The sequence below is a fragment of the Mytilus edulis genome, chromosome 4, assembly GCF_963676685.1.
Source record: "Mytilus edulis chromosome 4, xbMytEdul2.2, whole genome shotgun sequence".
Classification (NCBI taxonomy): domain Eukaryota; kingdom Metazoa; phylum Mollusca; class Bivalvia; order Mytilida; family Mytilidae; genus Mytilus; species Mytilus edulis.
Genome location: NC_092347.1, coordinates 90533163 through 90551975, shown reverse-complemented (window position 1 = coordinate 90551975; position 18813 = coordinate 90533163). Strand labels below are relative to the sequence as shown.

At 32.5% G+C, this 18813-nt stretch overlaps 1 protein-coding gene across 1 annotated transcript; it reads left to right on the top strand.

Annotated features, from left to right (window-relative positions):
- The first annotated feature begins 1697 nt into the window (after positions 1 to 1697).
- On the top strand, positions 1698 to 17792 carry LOC139521008 (scavenger receptor cysteine-rich domain-containing protein DMBT1-like). Its single transcript, XM_071314154.1, has 9 exons — positions 1698 to 1896; positions 8546 to 8848; positions 10362 to 10664; positions 11041 to 11197; positions 11944 to 12107; positions 12450 to 12767; positions 13188 to 13499; positions 14132 to 14455; positions 15341 to 17792. Exons 1-9 carry the CDS (start codon positions 1833 to 1835, stop codon positions 17272 to 17274), a joined length of 3879 nt encoding a protein of 1292 aa, XP_071170255.1. The 5' UTR covers positions 1698 to 1832; the 3' UTR covers positions 17275 to 17792.
- The last annotated feature ends 1021 nt before the right edge of the window (positions 17793 to 18813 follow it).

Sequence of the window (18813 nt, the reverse complement as noted above, 5' to 3'; positions counted from 1 at the left end):
ACCATCATAACATATATGAGAAGAAAATAACCCGTGTCATGCCAACAACTGTTTTTAGAATAAATGTGTTTAGTTCCGATGCAAAGATCTTATCAGTGACTCAATATTAACGCCAAAATATGCAATCTTTAATGACTTGACAACAGTATCGTAATTATATCCCTTCTTAATAAGTCTATTCAAAGGTTTTGTAAGTTTCTGAGGTGAATACTGACACCTTTGTGCTTTATAAAGAATATTTCCATAAAAAAATGGATGTGAAATACCTGAACGTATTAGAAGTCTGCATGTTGAGCTATATTTACGAATGATGTCTTTATACCGATGATAAAATTTAGTAAATGTTTTGACTAGTTTGTGATATCGAAACCCCTGGTGTAATAATTTTTCAGTAATACATAAATTTCTCTCGTTAAGATCTAAAACATTGTTACATACACGAGCGAATCGTACAAGTTGAGATACATAAACACCGTAAGATGGTGACAAGGGAACAACGTCACCATCTAAAAACGGATAATTAACGATAGGAAATGAAAAATCCGATGATCCCTTTTATCATAAATTTTAGTATTCAGCTTTCCATTAGTGATATAGATATCAAGATCGAGAAAAGGGCAGTGGTCATTGTTAGTATTAGCTTTATTTAAAGTAAGTTCAACAGGATAAATTTCATTAATATACATACTGAAGTCGTCATTATTGAGAGCCAAAATATCATCCAAATATCTAAAAGTATTATTAAATTTGTTTATCAGATGTTGTTTCGATGGGTCTTTGCTTATTTTTGTTATAAATTGTAACTCATAACAATACAAAAACAGGTCCGCAATAAGTGGTGCACAGTTAGTTCCCATTGGAATTCCGATAATCTGACGATATACTGAATCCCCAAAGCGAGCAAAAATGTTATCTAGTAAAAATTCAAGGGCATATATAGTATCAAAGCATGTCCAATTAACATAGTTTTTTTGTTTATTGCTACTAAAAAATGACCTAAAAGAGTTTGAACATATATATTCACATTCTGATTTTTTGAACTTTATTTATAACTAATATAGGACAATGCTGTTGATTAAAAAATACTCAATTCCAAGACCTTTTGTTTTCCAAATAATTAATAATATAGGGTTATTGCATGAATATTGGGGAATATTGTCCCGAGTAGAATTTTATATTGCACGAGCTTGCGAGTGCAATATATGTTCTACGAGGGACAATATTCCCCAATATTCATGCAATAACCCTTTTATTGTATAGCAATATAATACTTGAAAGTAAAAATTGGTTTAATTAAACTAAGATTTTGTCATTGATGACGTCATGAATTTTGATTTATTGCACTAGTGCAATATTAGAATTTATTGCACGCTAAGTTTTGGTTACTTTCTGTTGGAAATATTATATTGCTATGCAATAATACCAATAATTGATAAGTTCCAGTTCGACGGGTTCAAACAGAAAGATTTGAAAGCAGAGAAAATTGTGTATCTTATAATCGGCATGACCGGCTTTATCAGATGACAGAACTACTAATACTAAGATAAGGCTTGTGCATAGTTATATACTTTAATTCAGTCACGGCGAACCCGCGATATCACGGGTGTGTTCTAGTATATATATATGTATATGTATCTTGTCAAGGTGGATCAAGTTAACATACACAATCATTTAAAGGGGTTACTAGAAAGTTTGTTAATAATAGAATTTATATGCACCGGTTGTCACTGTTGTAAACATTGTCTGCATTGTACAAATTTTATTTTTATAAATAACGGTGAACAAAGAGTTTAAAAGCTGAATTTAACAGCTAATGTTTCAGGTAGTTAAAGATGTCTTCCCTAATAGACGTATGGATAATATTCATAGTCCTGGTGAAATCTACCAGGTGTTCTGGTAAGTACAAGACTTGCTTAACTTGAACTGAACTGAATACCGGTTGTGGGACTCGAATTTTACATTCAATAAGGGTTCCATTCGTATTCTTTACGTGTATTTGTTTTAAATTTTAAACATGCAGATATACATGTACTTTTGTGCAATTAGATGAAATACGTGAGGCAATTTGAAACTATTTTCGAAATCAAGTTGTTTTAAGTTTCTTTAATTTTGGTCATAATTTAATGTGTAAGATCTGTTCGGTTACTTTATACCTAACAGCACAGTGTTGCTTACAAATCGATTTGTATTCATTGACAAGTTTAATTTCTAAAGTCAACAAACATGTCCCTTTTACGCAAATATACTACAAATTCATAATTATTGTCGTCTTAAGGTAGCTGTCTATAAAAACTTGGTTTTTTTTTCGATATTACCATTAACAGGTACGGATTAATCGGCGTTTTGCATTTGCGCCGATTTTTTCTTTCATTTGCGCCGATTTTTGTTTTCATTTGCGCCGATTTTTGTTTTCATTTGCGCCGATTTTTTTTACAGGTAAATTACAGGTTAATTACAGGTGGATAGACATAAGAATATGTGGTTTGAGTGCAAATGAGACAACATCAAGATTTTTTTCAAGATTTTATTCATAGTCAAGTTATTTTTCATTTAACATTATAGAACTCTTCCGTTAGCCAGTTGTACACTATATTCACATACTTTAAAATCAAAAAGTAAAATCCTTAGATAAAAAAAACTCTGGTTTATACTAAAATGACGAATTGAAAATCTATATTTACATCAATCAAATCCATTAAAACGGAATACATTAAAACCATAAATCTGTTGTTGCTGGGTATTTATAGGCGATACATCTAATATATTCCTTTCTTGTGATTTCGACTCTTCTATATTTGTCTGGCTTACGTAATTATGTGTATAGCCGTCGATGGTTAAAACATTGACTCCTCGGCTCGTCGCAATGTGCAATATGTCCATCGTGTTACAGCAAAGTTCAGAATAATATGAATCAAAATTAACTAAAACCTATGTTTTTAACCAGAGTTTACCAATATACCTTAACTGTATAGTACATGTACAAGTATTAACTTACCTGTAAATCCAAATAGGGGCAAATATAAAATCGGCGCAAATGAAAAAATGAAATTGGCGCAAATGAAAGAATGAAAAAATAAAAAAATCGGCGCAAATGTCATACGCCCGGATTAATCATTTTAAAAAATCGAATTGCTACCATAATCGAGTAAGGATGAAATTGATGTCCCGAAAAAGTTTTTGTAAAGCCACAGTATAAACAACTAAATAAAAACATGTATACTAATGTCACACACAACCTGCCAAGAACTGAAGAAAAAAAATACAAGTAATAATACAAAAAATGCCTACAAATAAATTACTAGAAAGCGGAACCCATCACCTCAAAATATACGACTGGGTCACCCTCTTTATATAATGGGGATATCTATCAGATCCTGCTCCACATGTGGTACCCGTCGTGTTGTTCATGTTATTACAAATTCGGTAGGTCGAAAGTGTGCTTCAAATAATTATGAGTTCTCTAACTATACTGGGGACTTTAAATAAGTCATATAAACTGTCTTTTAACATTTAATTTAGTTTCTTCTATCTTATTAAAATATAGATTGTAGTTTCCTTTGATATGTTTAGATATTATATCAGTTTAATTCAGGTATCTCTTTACAAAGTTACTACAAAAGGGGACGCATAATCGCTCCCGATAAAATACTACACTGTATTGTTAATTATGCTTTTTGGGTTTAATGTTCCTTTGGTCCCTTCTTGTTGTCTTGTCTTGGTGTTGCATTTCCAAATTAGTTCTCTATGCCCATGTACGAAAAAACATCTTATGTTTCAATGAACGTAATCATGAATGACTGACTGGTTTATTTGTCAAATCTTTGAATTCTCTCCCTTACTAAATTATTTCAATGATACACATATTTTTTAAAAAGACAGCAGCAGACCAACTTGCTCCAATTCTTACAGAACTGTACCAAGCATCCCTCAACACCGGAGAAGTCCCTCAAGATTGGAAAGATGCAAATGTAGTCACTCTTCAAAAAGGATGAAAGACACTTGGCATCAAATTACAGGCCTGTATCACTTACCTCCATTACATGCAAAGTCCTAGAACACATTGTACACAGCAGCGTAATGGACCATTTCGACAAATACAAAATCCTCACAAATGCACAGCATGGATTCCGCAAACGACGATCTTGCGAATCCCAACTCATCATCACCATTCATGATATTGCATCGAAATTAAAAGGTAACAGCCAGGTAGATATCATACTACTAGATTTTGCTAAAGCGTTTGATAAAGTGCCACACCATCGCCTACTACATAAACTTGAGTACTACGGAGTAAATCCTAAAGCAAACAGGTGGATAAGATCATTCCTACAAAACAGAATGCAAAGCGTTATTCTAGAAGGAGCTGTCTCTGAACAAGTACCAGTACTCTCTGGTGTTCCTCAAGGAACAGTCCTTGGACCCCTACTGTTCCTGGCCTACATAAACGACATGCCAGAAACAGCAACATCATCAGAGACCAAACTTTTTGCAGACGACAGCCTCCTCTATCGAACTATCAGTAACCAAGCAGAAAGTGACCTACTACAAAAAGATCTCACATCATTAGAGGACTGGGAAGATAAGTGGCAAATGAGCTTCAATGCAAAAAAATGCATTGTAATTAGAATACAACCCAAGAACCGTCCTGTAATACCAACTAATTACAAATTACACGGGCACACACTGGACACCGTTGAAGCTAGTAAATACCTGGGAGTTACTATCAGCAATAATCTAACCTGGGACAGACACATCGACAACATAGTGGGAAAAGGAAACAAAACACTAGGCTTCATACGACGTAACCTAAAAGATTGCACTAAACCGGTCAAAGCAGCAGCATATTCAACAATAGTAAGACCTTCAGTTGAGTATGCTAGCACAGTATGGGATCCTACGAAACAGGCTAAAATAAAAGCAATCGAGCAGGTACAGAAAAGAGCAGCTAGATTTGTTAACAACAACTACACAGACCGCACACCTGGCTGTGTAACAAAAATGGTAACATCTTTGAAATGGGAAAGCCTTGAAGACCGCAGGAAACAAAATAGGCTATGCATGCTATTCAAAATCCAACATGATCTGATAGACATAGATAGGCACCAATATCTAACGCCAAACGATAGCCGGACCAGAGGTAAAAACCGCTTCTTCCAAGAAAGGGCCACAACAGACGCCTTCGGACAATCATTCTTTCCAAGGACCATTAGAGACTGGAACCAACTGCCAACATCCGCAACATCAGCTGAAACAGTTGATGGATTCAGAGCTGCCCTGAAGGCATGCTCTGTTAAAATTTAGACAGTAACATCCTGTAAATAGTTTTATTTGTATATATATAGAGAACGTTTTATCCTGTAAATAGCCAAGAGAAAACTTTCTGTGTTGTCCGACATTGCGTTAGTTTTCGCGGGACCTCATACATTCAAGATTTGAATTCGGTTCCTTACCTGGAAGAAGAAGAAGAAGAAGTACCTAGAGAAATCTGTTCATATCTGAATTTTTACGGGAATATTGTTTATAAAGCTCGTAAAGTTAGATACAATGCATGCAAAATTACCGATCCTCTCTAAAAATCTTTTAAGTTTCCCGACGCCAAGGACATTCATAACGGAAAGTCCCTATCAAATGGCCAAAAAGCTCAAACACATCAAACGAATGGAAAGGGACTCCATGCTGTCATTGTATGTGTATTATGATTTTATTTGGTATAAAAGATTATAGTAAAAATATCAAGCAGTAATTTGGTGGATCAATGTAAATGTGCGTCGTGTGATATCCAAATTTTAGGTTGATATTTCTAAATCTTTATTAATAAGGAAGATCAAGGAATGATGTGTTACAAAAATCATAATATTATAATACATGCATATATCTTGTATAGAATCTATTGATACTGTACATGCAGTTGTCATATATATAATATGTATTTTGTAATGCAATGCACTTTGTACTTGGCCTTTGCCGATTGTTATCATTGTGTGCGTGATGATACCTATCCTTATTAAATGATAAGCGATTTGCAGTGATTTGTTTTTGAAATACAATTGAAAATTGTTTCCAAATAAAGAACTGCACTCCTTCTCACTTATGCTTACAGTATTTGTCTATCGCCAGATATTCATAAACTGTTAACCGAAACCATTTTAAGTGTCAACGTACACAACCATAAGAGACATTTTTCTTGGATTGGGTGATGAGATGCTTGTACAACCTAGTATAATTTTCAATCAAATATTTCAAATTGTTTATTGATTTTAATTACAGACATTAGTCTCTGTCAATTGGGGCGTGGGGGAGGGTAACTATCCACACTTGTATCAACAATCTAAACAAGTGGCTTTGATATCAATGTGAAACGATTGTATGTGCTCAAATGAGTTTTCGTATATTCAGATCTTGAAAACTATATCAAAACTATGTATGCAGATAAGAATATGTTATTCAATTCCTGATGAGTTAAATTTCTTTATGAAAAGTAGTTTGTCGACTCAAATATATTTAAATGTAAAAAAATCATCAAAAAGTTTTTTTTATGTGGTATGATATAAAAATTAGTCAGCTTGGAAAACCGGCATTTAAACTGAATGTTTTAGTTTTAGTTGTGATTTTATTTTTTTATTATAACATTAATTTTAAACAGAATACTTTCAATTAATTTGCACCACCTTCAGATAAGAAACAGGAAGAGATGTAGACCCGTGCATTGGCTCGATCTAACAATGGTGGACAGACTAGAAAGAAAAGCTGGACTATGCTACTACAGACACTTTTCTCGGAAAAATATAGAGGGAAAAAAATCTGTGACAAGTGTCTATGTATGCTACATTGAATTAAATCATTCTATTTATCATTATATCTGTGTGATCAACTGATTTCACCTATAATACTATCCTTCTTATTTTGTATTTCAAAACTTTACAATTAATAAACTGTTCCAGAATTAGCACATATATCAGTTTCAATCTGAAATTTAAAATAAAACTTGAATAATTCGGATTTATTATAATTTGTAAGGTTCTTAATATGCTAATTCCGTGGGTGGAAGTACAAAGCCACGAATCAAAAATGTTATATTAAAATACACAAAGGAGTAGGTCCGGTAAGGGCCGATTTTGGCCTCAAATTTCAGGTTCATCTAACGAAAGTTTTTGGACACTTTTTAAACACTTAAGTGTCTATTTTAATTGATTCGATTAGTTTATCTGAAAGATTTTAACTGATTCAGTCATTAAAAACCCTCTGATTCAAGCTTAAATATGAAAAATTTATCAAATATGCCAAAAAACGTCACTTTTCAGATGGTTTTTGTCAAAAATGAAAGTGGCCGCATCCGTGTTCATCCTCAACCTTTATATATGTTTTGTATTATTATCAAATACAACTTACATTTCAATATTATGAATGAACACGAATGCGGCCACTTTCATTTTAGACGAAAACCGTCTAAAATTTAACCAAAATGCTAAAATTTTGAAGATTTTGAACAGTAATTTAACATGACTTAATGATGCTAGAACGCGATATTTGTGCATTGTATTGTCAAAAACAGCTCATATTTATGTAGCAGAAGCATTTTACTTTCCAAAATATAGCTTAAAGATTACATTTTCACAATTTTCTAAAACTGCTATATATTTTGGGGCCAAAAAGGGGTCTTACTGAACCTACTCCTTTACTGTAGGCTTGTGTGAAGAATTCATAACCATGCAATCAGATATTCTCAAAACGATTTTTTTGTCTTCATTCCAAGAGAATTGGTACTCATCGAAATGAAATAAAGCCAAATTAATACAGAAGAAAAAGAAGATACCTTATTTCCAATCATGGGCCCCAAAGAGCATAAACATTACAACATCAATAATTTGCATAATACTATTCAAACAATGCGATAAAGATAACAAACAAGCAGCCCAAAATGAAAAAAAAACGTGTTAAGAGAGAGCCATATGTCTTGCACGTTAAAATCTACACCCTTGTAGATTTCGAAAAAGACAAGGCTAATGCCGCTACAAGGCAGCACTCGCACCCGCAAAGTGGAAAGGGATTAATATAAGTTGCAAAACTTGTTTCCCAATCCACTATAAATAAATATGTTTAAAGTAAATTAAAAAAGAAAAATAGATATCCATATATGTATAGTACACAATAAGTTGCATCAATTGAACATATAATAACTAGCCAAAAAGAAAGCAGAAGTTAAGCATGTCTATGACTCATCCTGTGTCAGCAGCAAATAGGAAAGTATTACTACATGGAAGTTGTCTATGAGTGCTTAAATTGAGCAATTTACATTATAAAATAAGTTCTGCGTTCATCTTTATTTTTAAAGACGGAAACTACATAGGGCGGATTCAAAGGGGGCAACAGTCTCCCCCCCCTTTTTTTCGTGGGAACAATTTGGTTGATTATATATGGAATCACTGGAGCACCCCTAACCCCAACCCCCCAACCCCCTTTTATGTCAGTCATCGGAGCCCCTTATGAAAAGTTCTGGATCCGCCACTGAACTATCAATGCAAACTAAAGATTTTTGTATTTGTAGAAATTGTAAGGTTAATACAAGCAAATAACATAGGAGTAGTACAATTGAACCACAATCGATCATGGGTGATATTATGTCAAGGTCAATCGGAAAATAAAGAGTCAAAGGTTATATGTCAAGAATTAGGACATGGTGATGGTTTGGTTCTTCCAGTTGGTTACTATGGAGAAGTGAGTGGTGATTATTTCAATGGTTATATTAAATGTGACCAAGGAGAGGACATCAACAACTGTTCATTGATAGAAATTGACAGTTGTAAGGGAGGATATTTAGCTGTATCTTGTTACGACTCTGTTGTGAACGGTAAGTCAAATATAAACTTAGCCTAAATAGTATTTTTTCTAATTAAAGTTGAATGATACGAGTTATTGTTATGAATTCCCTGGTTTTGAACCTTGTTGAATCTTTCATTAGTTTATCTGTGTTGCCAATATTCATATGAAACGTTTCATACTTGTAAGATGTGAGCCACAACCATTCTCAAAAAGATGCATGAAATTTCTATAAGAAACTCTTTTGAAAAATCCAAATATCAGATTTAATTATTAATTTCAATTTCTCGAAAAGGAGCTACTTCGTCAGTTTTTGAAGGTTTTCACATTGAAAATGCAAGATAGTAGAAGTCCTACAGAAAATAGGTTTTGACACAAGAAAAAAAATATCGATGCTTATATCTGATACAAGTATGGCTTGTAAACATAAAAGGATTGTTATTTGATAGATTCACATATCTTGATTTTCGAATTCTTTAGGGGCTTTGAAAGGCCTTACCAAATCTGCCCTTTCATATATCTTCCCAACTTTACCTCAACCTTTGATGGTTCAGACAAAGTGATGCAGTGAATAAAATGATCATTCTTTAGATCCTATCCTGTCAATGCCATCCATTGCAGATCTGGGGTCAATTACATGCCAAAGTAATTAGTTACATTCGAATTACATTGATTTTCAAATGTAATTAATTACATTACAATTACATTGTATTGCATTTTATGTAGAAATGTTAAACTAAGATATTAAAAAAAAGTTACAACAAATCAAATCAAATCAAATATATTTTATTGTCAATTAAAGACGCCCATTACAGGCAGAATAATCACAAGTTAAATTTGGTACAATGATTACAAAATGATTACAATTATTTGAGTACAATTAAATCAATGATTACAACGAAGAGAAAAGAAAGACACACTAATGTATATTTATAAAATGTATCATGTTTCAACTTTGACAAATACAGTGATCCTAAAAAATATAGGAAACTGAATTTAAATATTCTGGTTTTTCCCCTGGTGTTTTTATGATCCTACAATAAGAAACTGTACAGATATCTAAATTATGCCTCTGTCTTTTTACAGTGAAATATATAAACTCACTAAGTTTCTAATAGTTGTTTTCGAACAACATTTAAATTATTAATTAAATTGCTCACTTGATTAAAAATGTGACTATCTTCATTGGACATTAGCCAAATAAATTGTGATTGATAATCTAAATTGTGAAAGTTTTTGTAACTTTTAACTATGTTGGAAATAATGGAAACTCTTTCACTTTCCAAAGATGCACATTTAAGTAAAAAATGATACAAAATGATGTGTATTAAAGTTCCTTACTTGTCAAGAATCATTTATAACGATGTGCAACCATGAACAAAGGAAGATAACTCTCAATTTAAATTTATAATTTGCCTACCTAGATACACGATAATTCAACCTATATTTCATATCAATTTCAAAATGAAAGCGTTATTCTGTACTCTTCAGAGCACTTCGATTGAAATACAAAACTAACACCAGATTGGTATTTGTTTTTTTAGGAACAATCCTAAGTTTAAACAACAGTTTATCATATGGTCAATTAAATTGGTTTGAAGATAAATACCAAGCTACAGGACAGATTTGTGCTTCATCCTGGGATAAAGAAGAGGCTGAAGTTGCCTGTCATCAGCTTGGTTATAGAGGTGGACTGTCAACAATATACCCAAAGTCAAATGTACTACCTTTCCTTGTTAACTCAATAAACTGTACAGGACAAGAACAAAACTTGGAGGACTGCATCAGAACAGAAGATTTGTGTGAATCAGGATATAGTGCTGGAGTCATTTGTTTTAATATGTCAGGTTATTTTTAACAATAATTATTATTACTCTTACTTTTATTGGAAATGCAGTACCAATAATTTCCTGTGTTTCTCATCAAAGTAATTTGGATTCTAAAGGAATGAGATTAATAGACCCAGTTATCTATCTACTATTCAATATTTAATCTGCAACTCTTTTTTTCTGAATTGTCAAGATTTCATTCAATTTCAAAATTTTAATAAGTTTTAAAGCTGTCAGTTTTCTGATTTTATATTATTAATGCAGGAAAAGAAACTACTTTGAAATGGTTCTGTTAAAATACCACATTTTATTCTGCCAATTGGAATTATAATGTTTAACAAAGTTTTATATAAGGAATTGTACCCAAATCTCAATTTTGTTATCTGGTTTGCAGGTTTCAATGTCAATATAAGTGATGGAGGTGTAGATTTTGGCAGAGTTAACATTGAAGTTGATGGTAAAATAGGAACAATATGTAATAAAGAATGGTCAACTAGAGATGCTGAGGTTATCTGTAGATATATTGGTTTTGTTGCAGGCAGGAAGTGGAGGTTTGTAACTCCAATATTTTGGGATTGGTCCACTTTGAATAACTTATTGAAAATCTTGTGAAAAATCTGTATTAGTGAAGTAAGTTGATAAATTTAAGAATATGGATTGATTTCTCATTGATCCTTTCATGACATTTTGCTTCACATTTTGCAGAAAACAAAGACAAATTGGACTGTATAGCCATAATAGATATTACCAAGATTTGATTTGAATATGACTGACATTAGTTTATATTGTGTACTTATTTTATCTTTAAAAAGATATTTTGAAATAACAAAAATAATAAAATGATAAAATATAAGCTGTTTAAAATGTTTCAAGAAAATCTGTGAAACAAGAATTATCTCCCCTTCACAGTCTAGATTTTTATTGGCAAGCCATATCTATGGTCTTTGTATTGGTCATTACCATAAAAATGCAAAAAGAAAGTTTTATTTCCTTTGTTTATGTCACTTTTATAATCTTTTAGGGACTTCGGAAGCATAATAACAAATCTGAAAGTAACTTGATTTTAGATTGTTCTCAATAATGGAAAATTACATCTCATCAGCATATTTTATTAAGTTTTTTTAAACGCAAACTAGACTTTTTCACTACAAAGTCAGATTTTTTTTAAAAGTGAAGTAAGTTGAATAAGAGATAGAACATAGGGTGTGTGCTGTGGGAATTAATTACTGTTGTCTTGAGTTAGATTCATTAAATATGTGCTTTTTTACCAAGTTTTTTTTGTATTCCATATTTTCAGTGGACCTGTTCCACCAGGCAATGGAACGGTTTATATGTCAGACCTACAGTGTACAGGGAAGGAAACATTAATCACAGATTGTCCCAGTTCAGGTTGGAGAAATGTTGTTGATGAAGACTGTCTAGACCACAGTCATGATGCAGGAGTCTTGTGTTATGGCAGTGGTAAGCACATACAATGGCTGCTGTATTGGAGGGCAGCAATGTTTAGTCACATTAATTTATTAATCTTTGAATATTTGTCCCCCAAAAAAGATTTACTGGTACTTCTTTCAAGAAAACAGAAACCAAATTTACAATGTGTGCATGTATTGTAAGTTAGTTTTCATTTACATATACAGATGTATATGTTACCCATTGGTATGTTAACTACCGGAAACAGTTACTCATACCAGCGTCTCATCTACGAATATCCTTAAAGCTTTCATATTAACTTAAAATGATAAATTATTTACTAATTAAGGGATATCAATATTGTCTAAAAAGATATACATACATATATTTTAGTGCGTCTATCAGGGGGAGAAACAAATGACAATGTGAAAATGGGAAGAGTTGAGGTTTACCAAGGAAGACAATGGACAAATTTATGTACATCCAAATTTGAGCAAGAAGATGCAACTGTTGTCTGTAGGCAGCTTGGATATGCCAGAGCTAGAGTTCTATCATCTGGAATATTTGGACGATCACCATACTCAGGCTTTACAACAGATATAAGTTGTCAGGGGAATGAGAATGATATTTTAGACTGTCCCCATACAATTGGAAAATGCAAATATTCAGAATATGCCAGTGTTGTATGCATCAAACACAATGTTACTGATGGTAAATACCTTTGATGTATATTGAAGTTAGGAATTTTAAATTGAAGATAAGGGGAGATAACTGTTAATAAGTTGACTGTACCATTTAAAATGGATTATTGTTTAACAGTCCTTCTTTTCATTGAAAATTGAAGATAAAACTGTGTTGTATGTTAATATATTAGCATCAATAAAACTTAGAAAGGGGAGATAATCATTTAGTTTACTATGTCATTCAAAATGAATTCAACAATTTACATGAATGTTTTGCAGGGACAATGTTTTTTTTAAATTTTATTAACAAATTTTCTTAAGGTTTTTTTTTAAAGCTCTTCACACTATATAGAAGTTTTTTAAAGTATGCCAAATATAAACCCAAAAGTAGAATTGATAATTTCATTAAAGTTCTGTAATTATTTTGATCAGAGATTTTAAATGATAGATTTCCAGATATACATAGATGATGTTAACAGTGGAGAAGTGAGGGTGTCACAGTATGGAATTCGGGGAACAGTGTGCCAGGATGGTTGGGATGATAATGATGCCAAAGTTATCTGTCATCAAAATGGTTATTTAAATGGACAGACATTTGGAACATTAAAGCTCCTTTCACAGATTGATCCTATCTGGCTATCAAACGTTGAATGTTTGGGAGATGAAGCATCAATATATGACTGTAGTTTTTCAATGAATCTAACAACACAGTGTTCCTCTAATGTACAACCAGCTGGTGTTATTTGTTACAATGGAACAGGTAATATCACTCTGGTTCTTGATATTTACAGCACCATTGTTAAATCAGGCTTTATTTCTGAACATAATTTTATTTGGAAGGTGAAGGAAAAAGAGGGGGGGGGGGGGGGGGGGGGGGGGGGTTGAGACTATTGAAGTTTTCACAGTACAAACTTCTTGGAAGAGCTTAACTTGATTTAATCTAATTTGTATCAAGAGGATAAATACAAAATGTTTTCAAAACTTGAGGAATGTTTTAATTTATTTAAGTCTAATGAAAAGACTTAGTTATCTCCCATTACAAGTTATCAAAAAGTTCTCTTTGTTGGCCTAGATATGTGCACTTAATAGCATACAACACTAGCGGATCTAGAAATTTTCATAAGTGGGGGCCCACTGACTGCGCTAAGAGGGGGCCCGCTCCAGTCACGCTTCAGTGATTCCCTATATACGCAACCAATTTTTTTCCCAAAAAGGGGGGGGGCCCGGGTCCCCCGGGCCCCCCCTCTAAATCCGCCTCTGTACAACCATTCACGGCCATTAACTGATATGGCTTTAATTCTTCCAAGGATAAATTTAACTTTTTTTCTATTTCCAACAATTGATAAATGATTATTTAAAATATTAAAATTTCTCTTATGCTGACTTCTTTAGGTATGGATATCAGACTTGTTGGAGGGATTTTGCCTTCTCAAGGTCGAGTGGAAGTAGCAAGAGATGGAGTATGGGGGACAATCTGTGACAACAAATGGTCACAATATGATGCTAATGTAGTTTGTCAGCAGCTTGGTTTTGGTAAAGGTTCAATACATATTTCATCTTACCATGGCCGAGGTACTGGATCTGTGTTAATGGATAGTTTACAGTGTGATGGAACTGAATCAGATATTTTTGATTGTCCAAACTTAGGATGGGAAGTTTCTGATTCAGCATGTAAAGATCACAGTAAAGATGCTGGTGTCTCCTGCCTGCCATGGTGTAAGTTCTAGTTTCATATGTTCTAACAGATGTACTTCTCTCATAATCACCACTCCAGCAGGGTAATGTTCCTTACTTCAGTTTTATTTCCGGTTTTTACAATTTAACTGTTTTCAAGCAAAGATTTGTAAAGTCACCATCCAAGTCACAATTTATAAAAGAAAACCATTATAGGTCAAGGTACGGTCTTCAACACGGAGCCTTGGCTCACACCAAACAGCAAGCTATAAAGGGCCCATTAATTACTAGTGTAAAACCATTCAAACAGGAAAACCAACGGTCTAATCTATATAAAAAAAACGAGAAACGAGAAACACTTATAAACCACATATACAAGCGACAACTACTGAACATCAGATTGCTGACTTAGGATAGGTGCAAACAATTGCTGCAGGTTTAAACATTTTTCAAAATGGTACCAAACCTTCACCCTTACCTGAAACAGTAGTGTAACATCACAACATAGAAAGACATACTTTAAGTTGGGATATAAGTTCCTACAACAAATGTACTAAAACAGAGTTTTTGTGTTATTTTTAAAAGACACCAGAAACAAAAGTCTTGGTAACATGGAAGATAACTCAGGTCAGCTAATGGTTCTAGTGTAATGATAGTCATTAAAGATTTTTTTATGTATGTCTATAAGAATAAATAAATATGAAGTTATACAAGTAACTCAACAATGAGAATAGGAAACAAGAGCAATGTACTTATATAAATACACATCAGTAACAATTAATAATCGTCAAATTGTTTAAGAAAAAAAATCTTTAGATATATATACCGACTAACTTTAATATTGCTACCTTTTGTTATTTCCGCTTGTATTGGTTTGGGAAATGTACCAGTTCTTATGGTAACACCAACACATTCTTTGTTTTACAGTACCTGAAACTACAAGTGTTATAAGTAGTCCTGAACCAGAAACGATAAGTTCAACTCTTACTCCTGAACAAGAAGATTTAAGTACAACAACTGACATTTCAAGTTCAACTCTTACTACTGAACCAGAAAGTTTAAGTTCAACAATTGCCATTTCAACAGAAAGTTCAACTCTTACTACTGAACTAGAAATAACAATTGCCATTTCAACGGAAAGTTCAACTTTTACTCCTGAACCAGAAAGTTTAAGTTCAACAACTGACATTTCAACTATAAGTTCAACAATTGCCATTTCAACAGAAAGTTCAACTCTTACTACTGAACCAGAAATATTAAGTTCAACAATTGCCATTTCAACAGAAAGTTCAACTTTTACTCCTGAACCAGAAAGTTTAAGTTCAACAACTGACATTTCAACTATAAGTTCAACAATTGCCATTTCAACAGAAAGTTCAACTCTTACTACTGAACCAAAAGGTTTAAGTTCAACAGTTGACATTTCAACAGAAAAGTCAACTCTTACTACTGAACCAGAAGATTTAAGTTCAACAATTGCCATATCAACAGAAAGTTCAACTCTTACTACCGAACCAGAAAATTTAAGTTCAACAATTGCCATTTCAACTATAAGTTTAACAACTGACATTTCAACTGTAAGTTCGATTCTTACTCCTGGACCAGAAGGTTTAAGTTCAACACAAGTTTCAACAGAAAGTTCAACAACTGAACTTAAAAGTTTATATTCATCAACTGACATTTCAACAGGAAGTTCTACTGTTATAATTGGTATTCTATCAAAGGAAAATAAAAACATTACATGGTTATGGATAGTAGTGACAGTGTTGTGCTTAGCAGTGGTCATTCTAATAATTGTATTAATTAAATGCAGACAAGGTTATACAAAAAGGAAATGGCAAAGAAATTCATTTAGTCAACATTCATTTAGCAATGCTAATATTATCAGACAATTAAGTGATGGATCAGTCCATGCTGAAAACCCCTTGTCATTACATGTACTAGAAATACAGGGGCCATCTCAGGAAAATCAGGATCTGAGAGCAAATGTTATATCAGATCCAAGATATTTCAGCATAAAAGATAACGTAAATCCTGTTAGGCATGATATTGACAGTGATGGATATATGGTACCAGTTTCACAAGAGAATCGAAATCAGCCAGAAAGTAGCCATGCAAATGATAAAAATAAAATTAAAAAGAATGAAATACATGGGAATGCAATCCAAAACTGTGAGAGATGTAATACAGCTGGTAGACACTATTATTCAACTGTTGCTTTTGAAGGATCTGATAGAAAAAATATGGGACAGGTCGCAGGAACAGTGATGGACAAAAAACATGTTTGTCCTGGTTGTATTATTAATGGAGATACCAGTTTTAATGATTCTATAAGAACTTATGTATCTTTAGTTGACTCACAAATTCAGAGGAGAAATAAAGATGTAGACCAATCAAGAAAGAATGAAAGTGCTGCCATGAATGGTGTTTTCCCTGGCAGTTTTATTAATGGAGATGCCAGTTTTAATGATTCAATAAGAACTTATGTATCTTTAGTAGACTCACAAACTCAGAGAAAAAATATAGATGTAGACCAATCAAGAGACAATGAAAGTCCTGTCATAGATGGTGCTGTTAAGGTTGACATTCACCAACAAAATGGACAAACAAAAGAAAATAGTGAATATTTGACAGTGGTCCCAGATTATAGTGCTATTGGAACTGTCAGCAATGATTTTATACAAAGTCCAAACAATTTTGAAACAAAAACAAGGGATATAGAAGATTCAATTGTCAAATCAAGTGATTTTCAACCAGGTTCAAACAAGAAAAGAAAGAATTTGAGAGATTCAGTCAAATCAACTTTATCCTATCAAGAAGAAATTGATATTGAAATGCCAGAAATGACAACAGAACTATGAATCAGTCATTTTCCACATTGTGTCATTTTCATTTACACATATAGCACTATATTAAATATTTTTTTATAATTTAGGAGATAGAAACTCGTCATATGCTGTTGTTTAAGATATGGGATAAATCATCACTAAATGGCAATGTTACAGAGATCAAACAACAAATAGTGAAAATCAGGGAAAATCCAACAATTAACAAACAGATAAATAATTCCAATTTAGTCCAAGATGAAATTCTATAATTAAACAGATTGTGTTTTTGACCTTTTTTTAGAAACATAAGAATTTCAGTAGAAGATAGCTTTAAGAGATAACTCACAGATGTTGTGAAAAAATGCAGCATATACTAGCAGAAAATACATTATTAAATGGAAATTGTATAATTGTTTTATGTTTTGCAACTATAAGCAGGAGTATGAATATATCCTATATATGAATATGAATATAAACATCAATACACATGCTAACTAATTTGAATGTAGAAATTGCTGGATTAAACCTGGTTTTACAGCTAGCTAAACCTCTCACTTGTTTGACAGTCATATAAAATTCCATTATATTGACAATGATGTGTGAAAAATACAAAGACATAATAGTTAAAAATGTCCAAAATAGGGATACAGCAGTCAATGTTGTGTTATTATCTTTTAAATCACTTTAAAAACAAATAGATATATGAACAAACATTTACCATGACAGAATAACCCAAATGAAGGGATGTATAAATACAGAGCCCCATCACATGCAAGAAAAAAATGCAAAAGTTTAAATTTGTTATAAAAAAAAAGAAGCTTAAAATTGACACAAACTTGAAAAGTTCCTTATAAACTGGTTCAAGGTGACATTTTTCGCTTCAAAGTTATGTAAGATTTTGCCATCCTGTCACTTGTACTGTCTGTCCATCCAATCAATCTCAACTTTTTCAAAGATATTCTTCTCTACAACCAATGGACCAATTTCAATAAAACTTGGACTGATATATATCTATTATATTTTTATTTTTTATTTTTTTATTTAGGTCAGTTAACAAACATAGCCACCATGGCTGAAAATAGAACTTAAAAGGTTAATTTGTAACAAAATAAAGCAGTTTGAGCACAGCTGACAGATTTAAATGATCAGCAGGGCCAATGTCTTCAAACTGCTATATTTTTCAGAAGGATCAGGCAACTCTGTATGAAGTTGTTGCCCCTGAAATCTAAAGTTTTAGTAAAATTAAAGTTTTTTTCTTATATTTCAAAATCTTTATCACTTAGAGCAATTTGACATGATATACAATTTACCAGCAGGTTAAATTCTATTGCCTGGGAAATTTTCATAAGATTAAGACATCTCTAGTTAGAGTTTTTTTTAGCAGAAACTATAGCAGATGGATAGAAATTGTAAGATGTAAAAGTATTCAGCAAAACAAATCTAGGAAAGAGTAAAACTTGACAACCCTTTATAAGAGTTATTGCCCTTGAAGGTTTAATTTTGCTAATTTTTGTGTTTTTTCAGAATGAATAATGAATTGACAGAAATTATGAACAGCAACATTGATTTACA

Excerpts from the sequence above, each read along its gene's own strand:
- LOC139521008 (XM_071314154.1), top strand. The coding sequence starts at position 1,833 with ATGTCTTCCCTAATAGACGTATGGATAATATTCATAGTCCTGGTGAAA. Across the intron at positions 10,665-11,040 it reads CATTTGTTTTAATATGTCAG|GTTTCAATGTCAATATAAGT; the intron begins GTTATTTTTAAC and ends TCTGGTTTGCAG. Across the intron at positions 14,456-15,340 it reads TGTCTCCTGCCTGCCATGGT|TACCTGAAACTACAAGTGTT; the intron begins GTAAGTTCTAGT and ends TTTGTTTTACAG.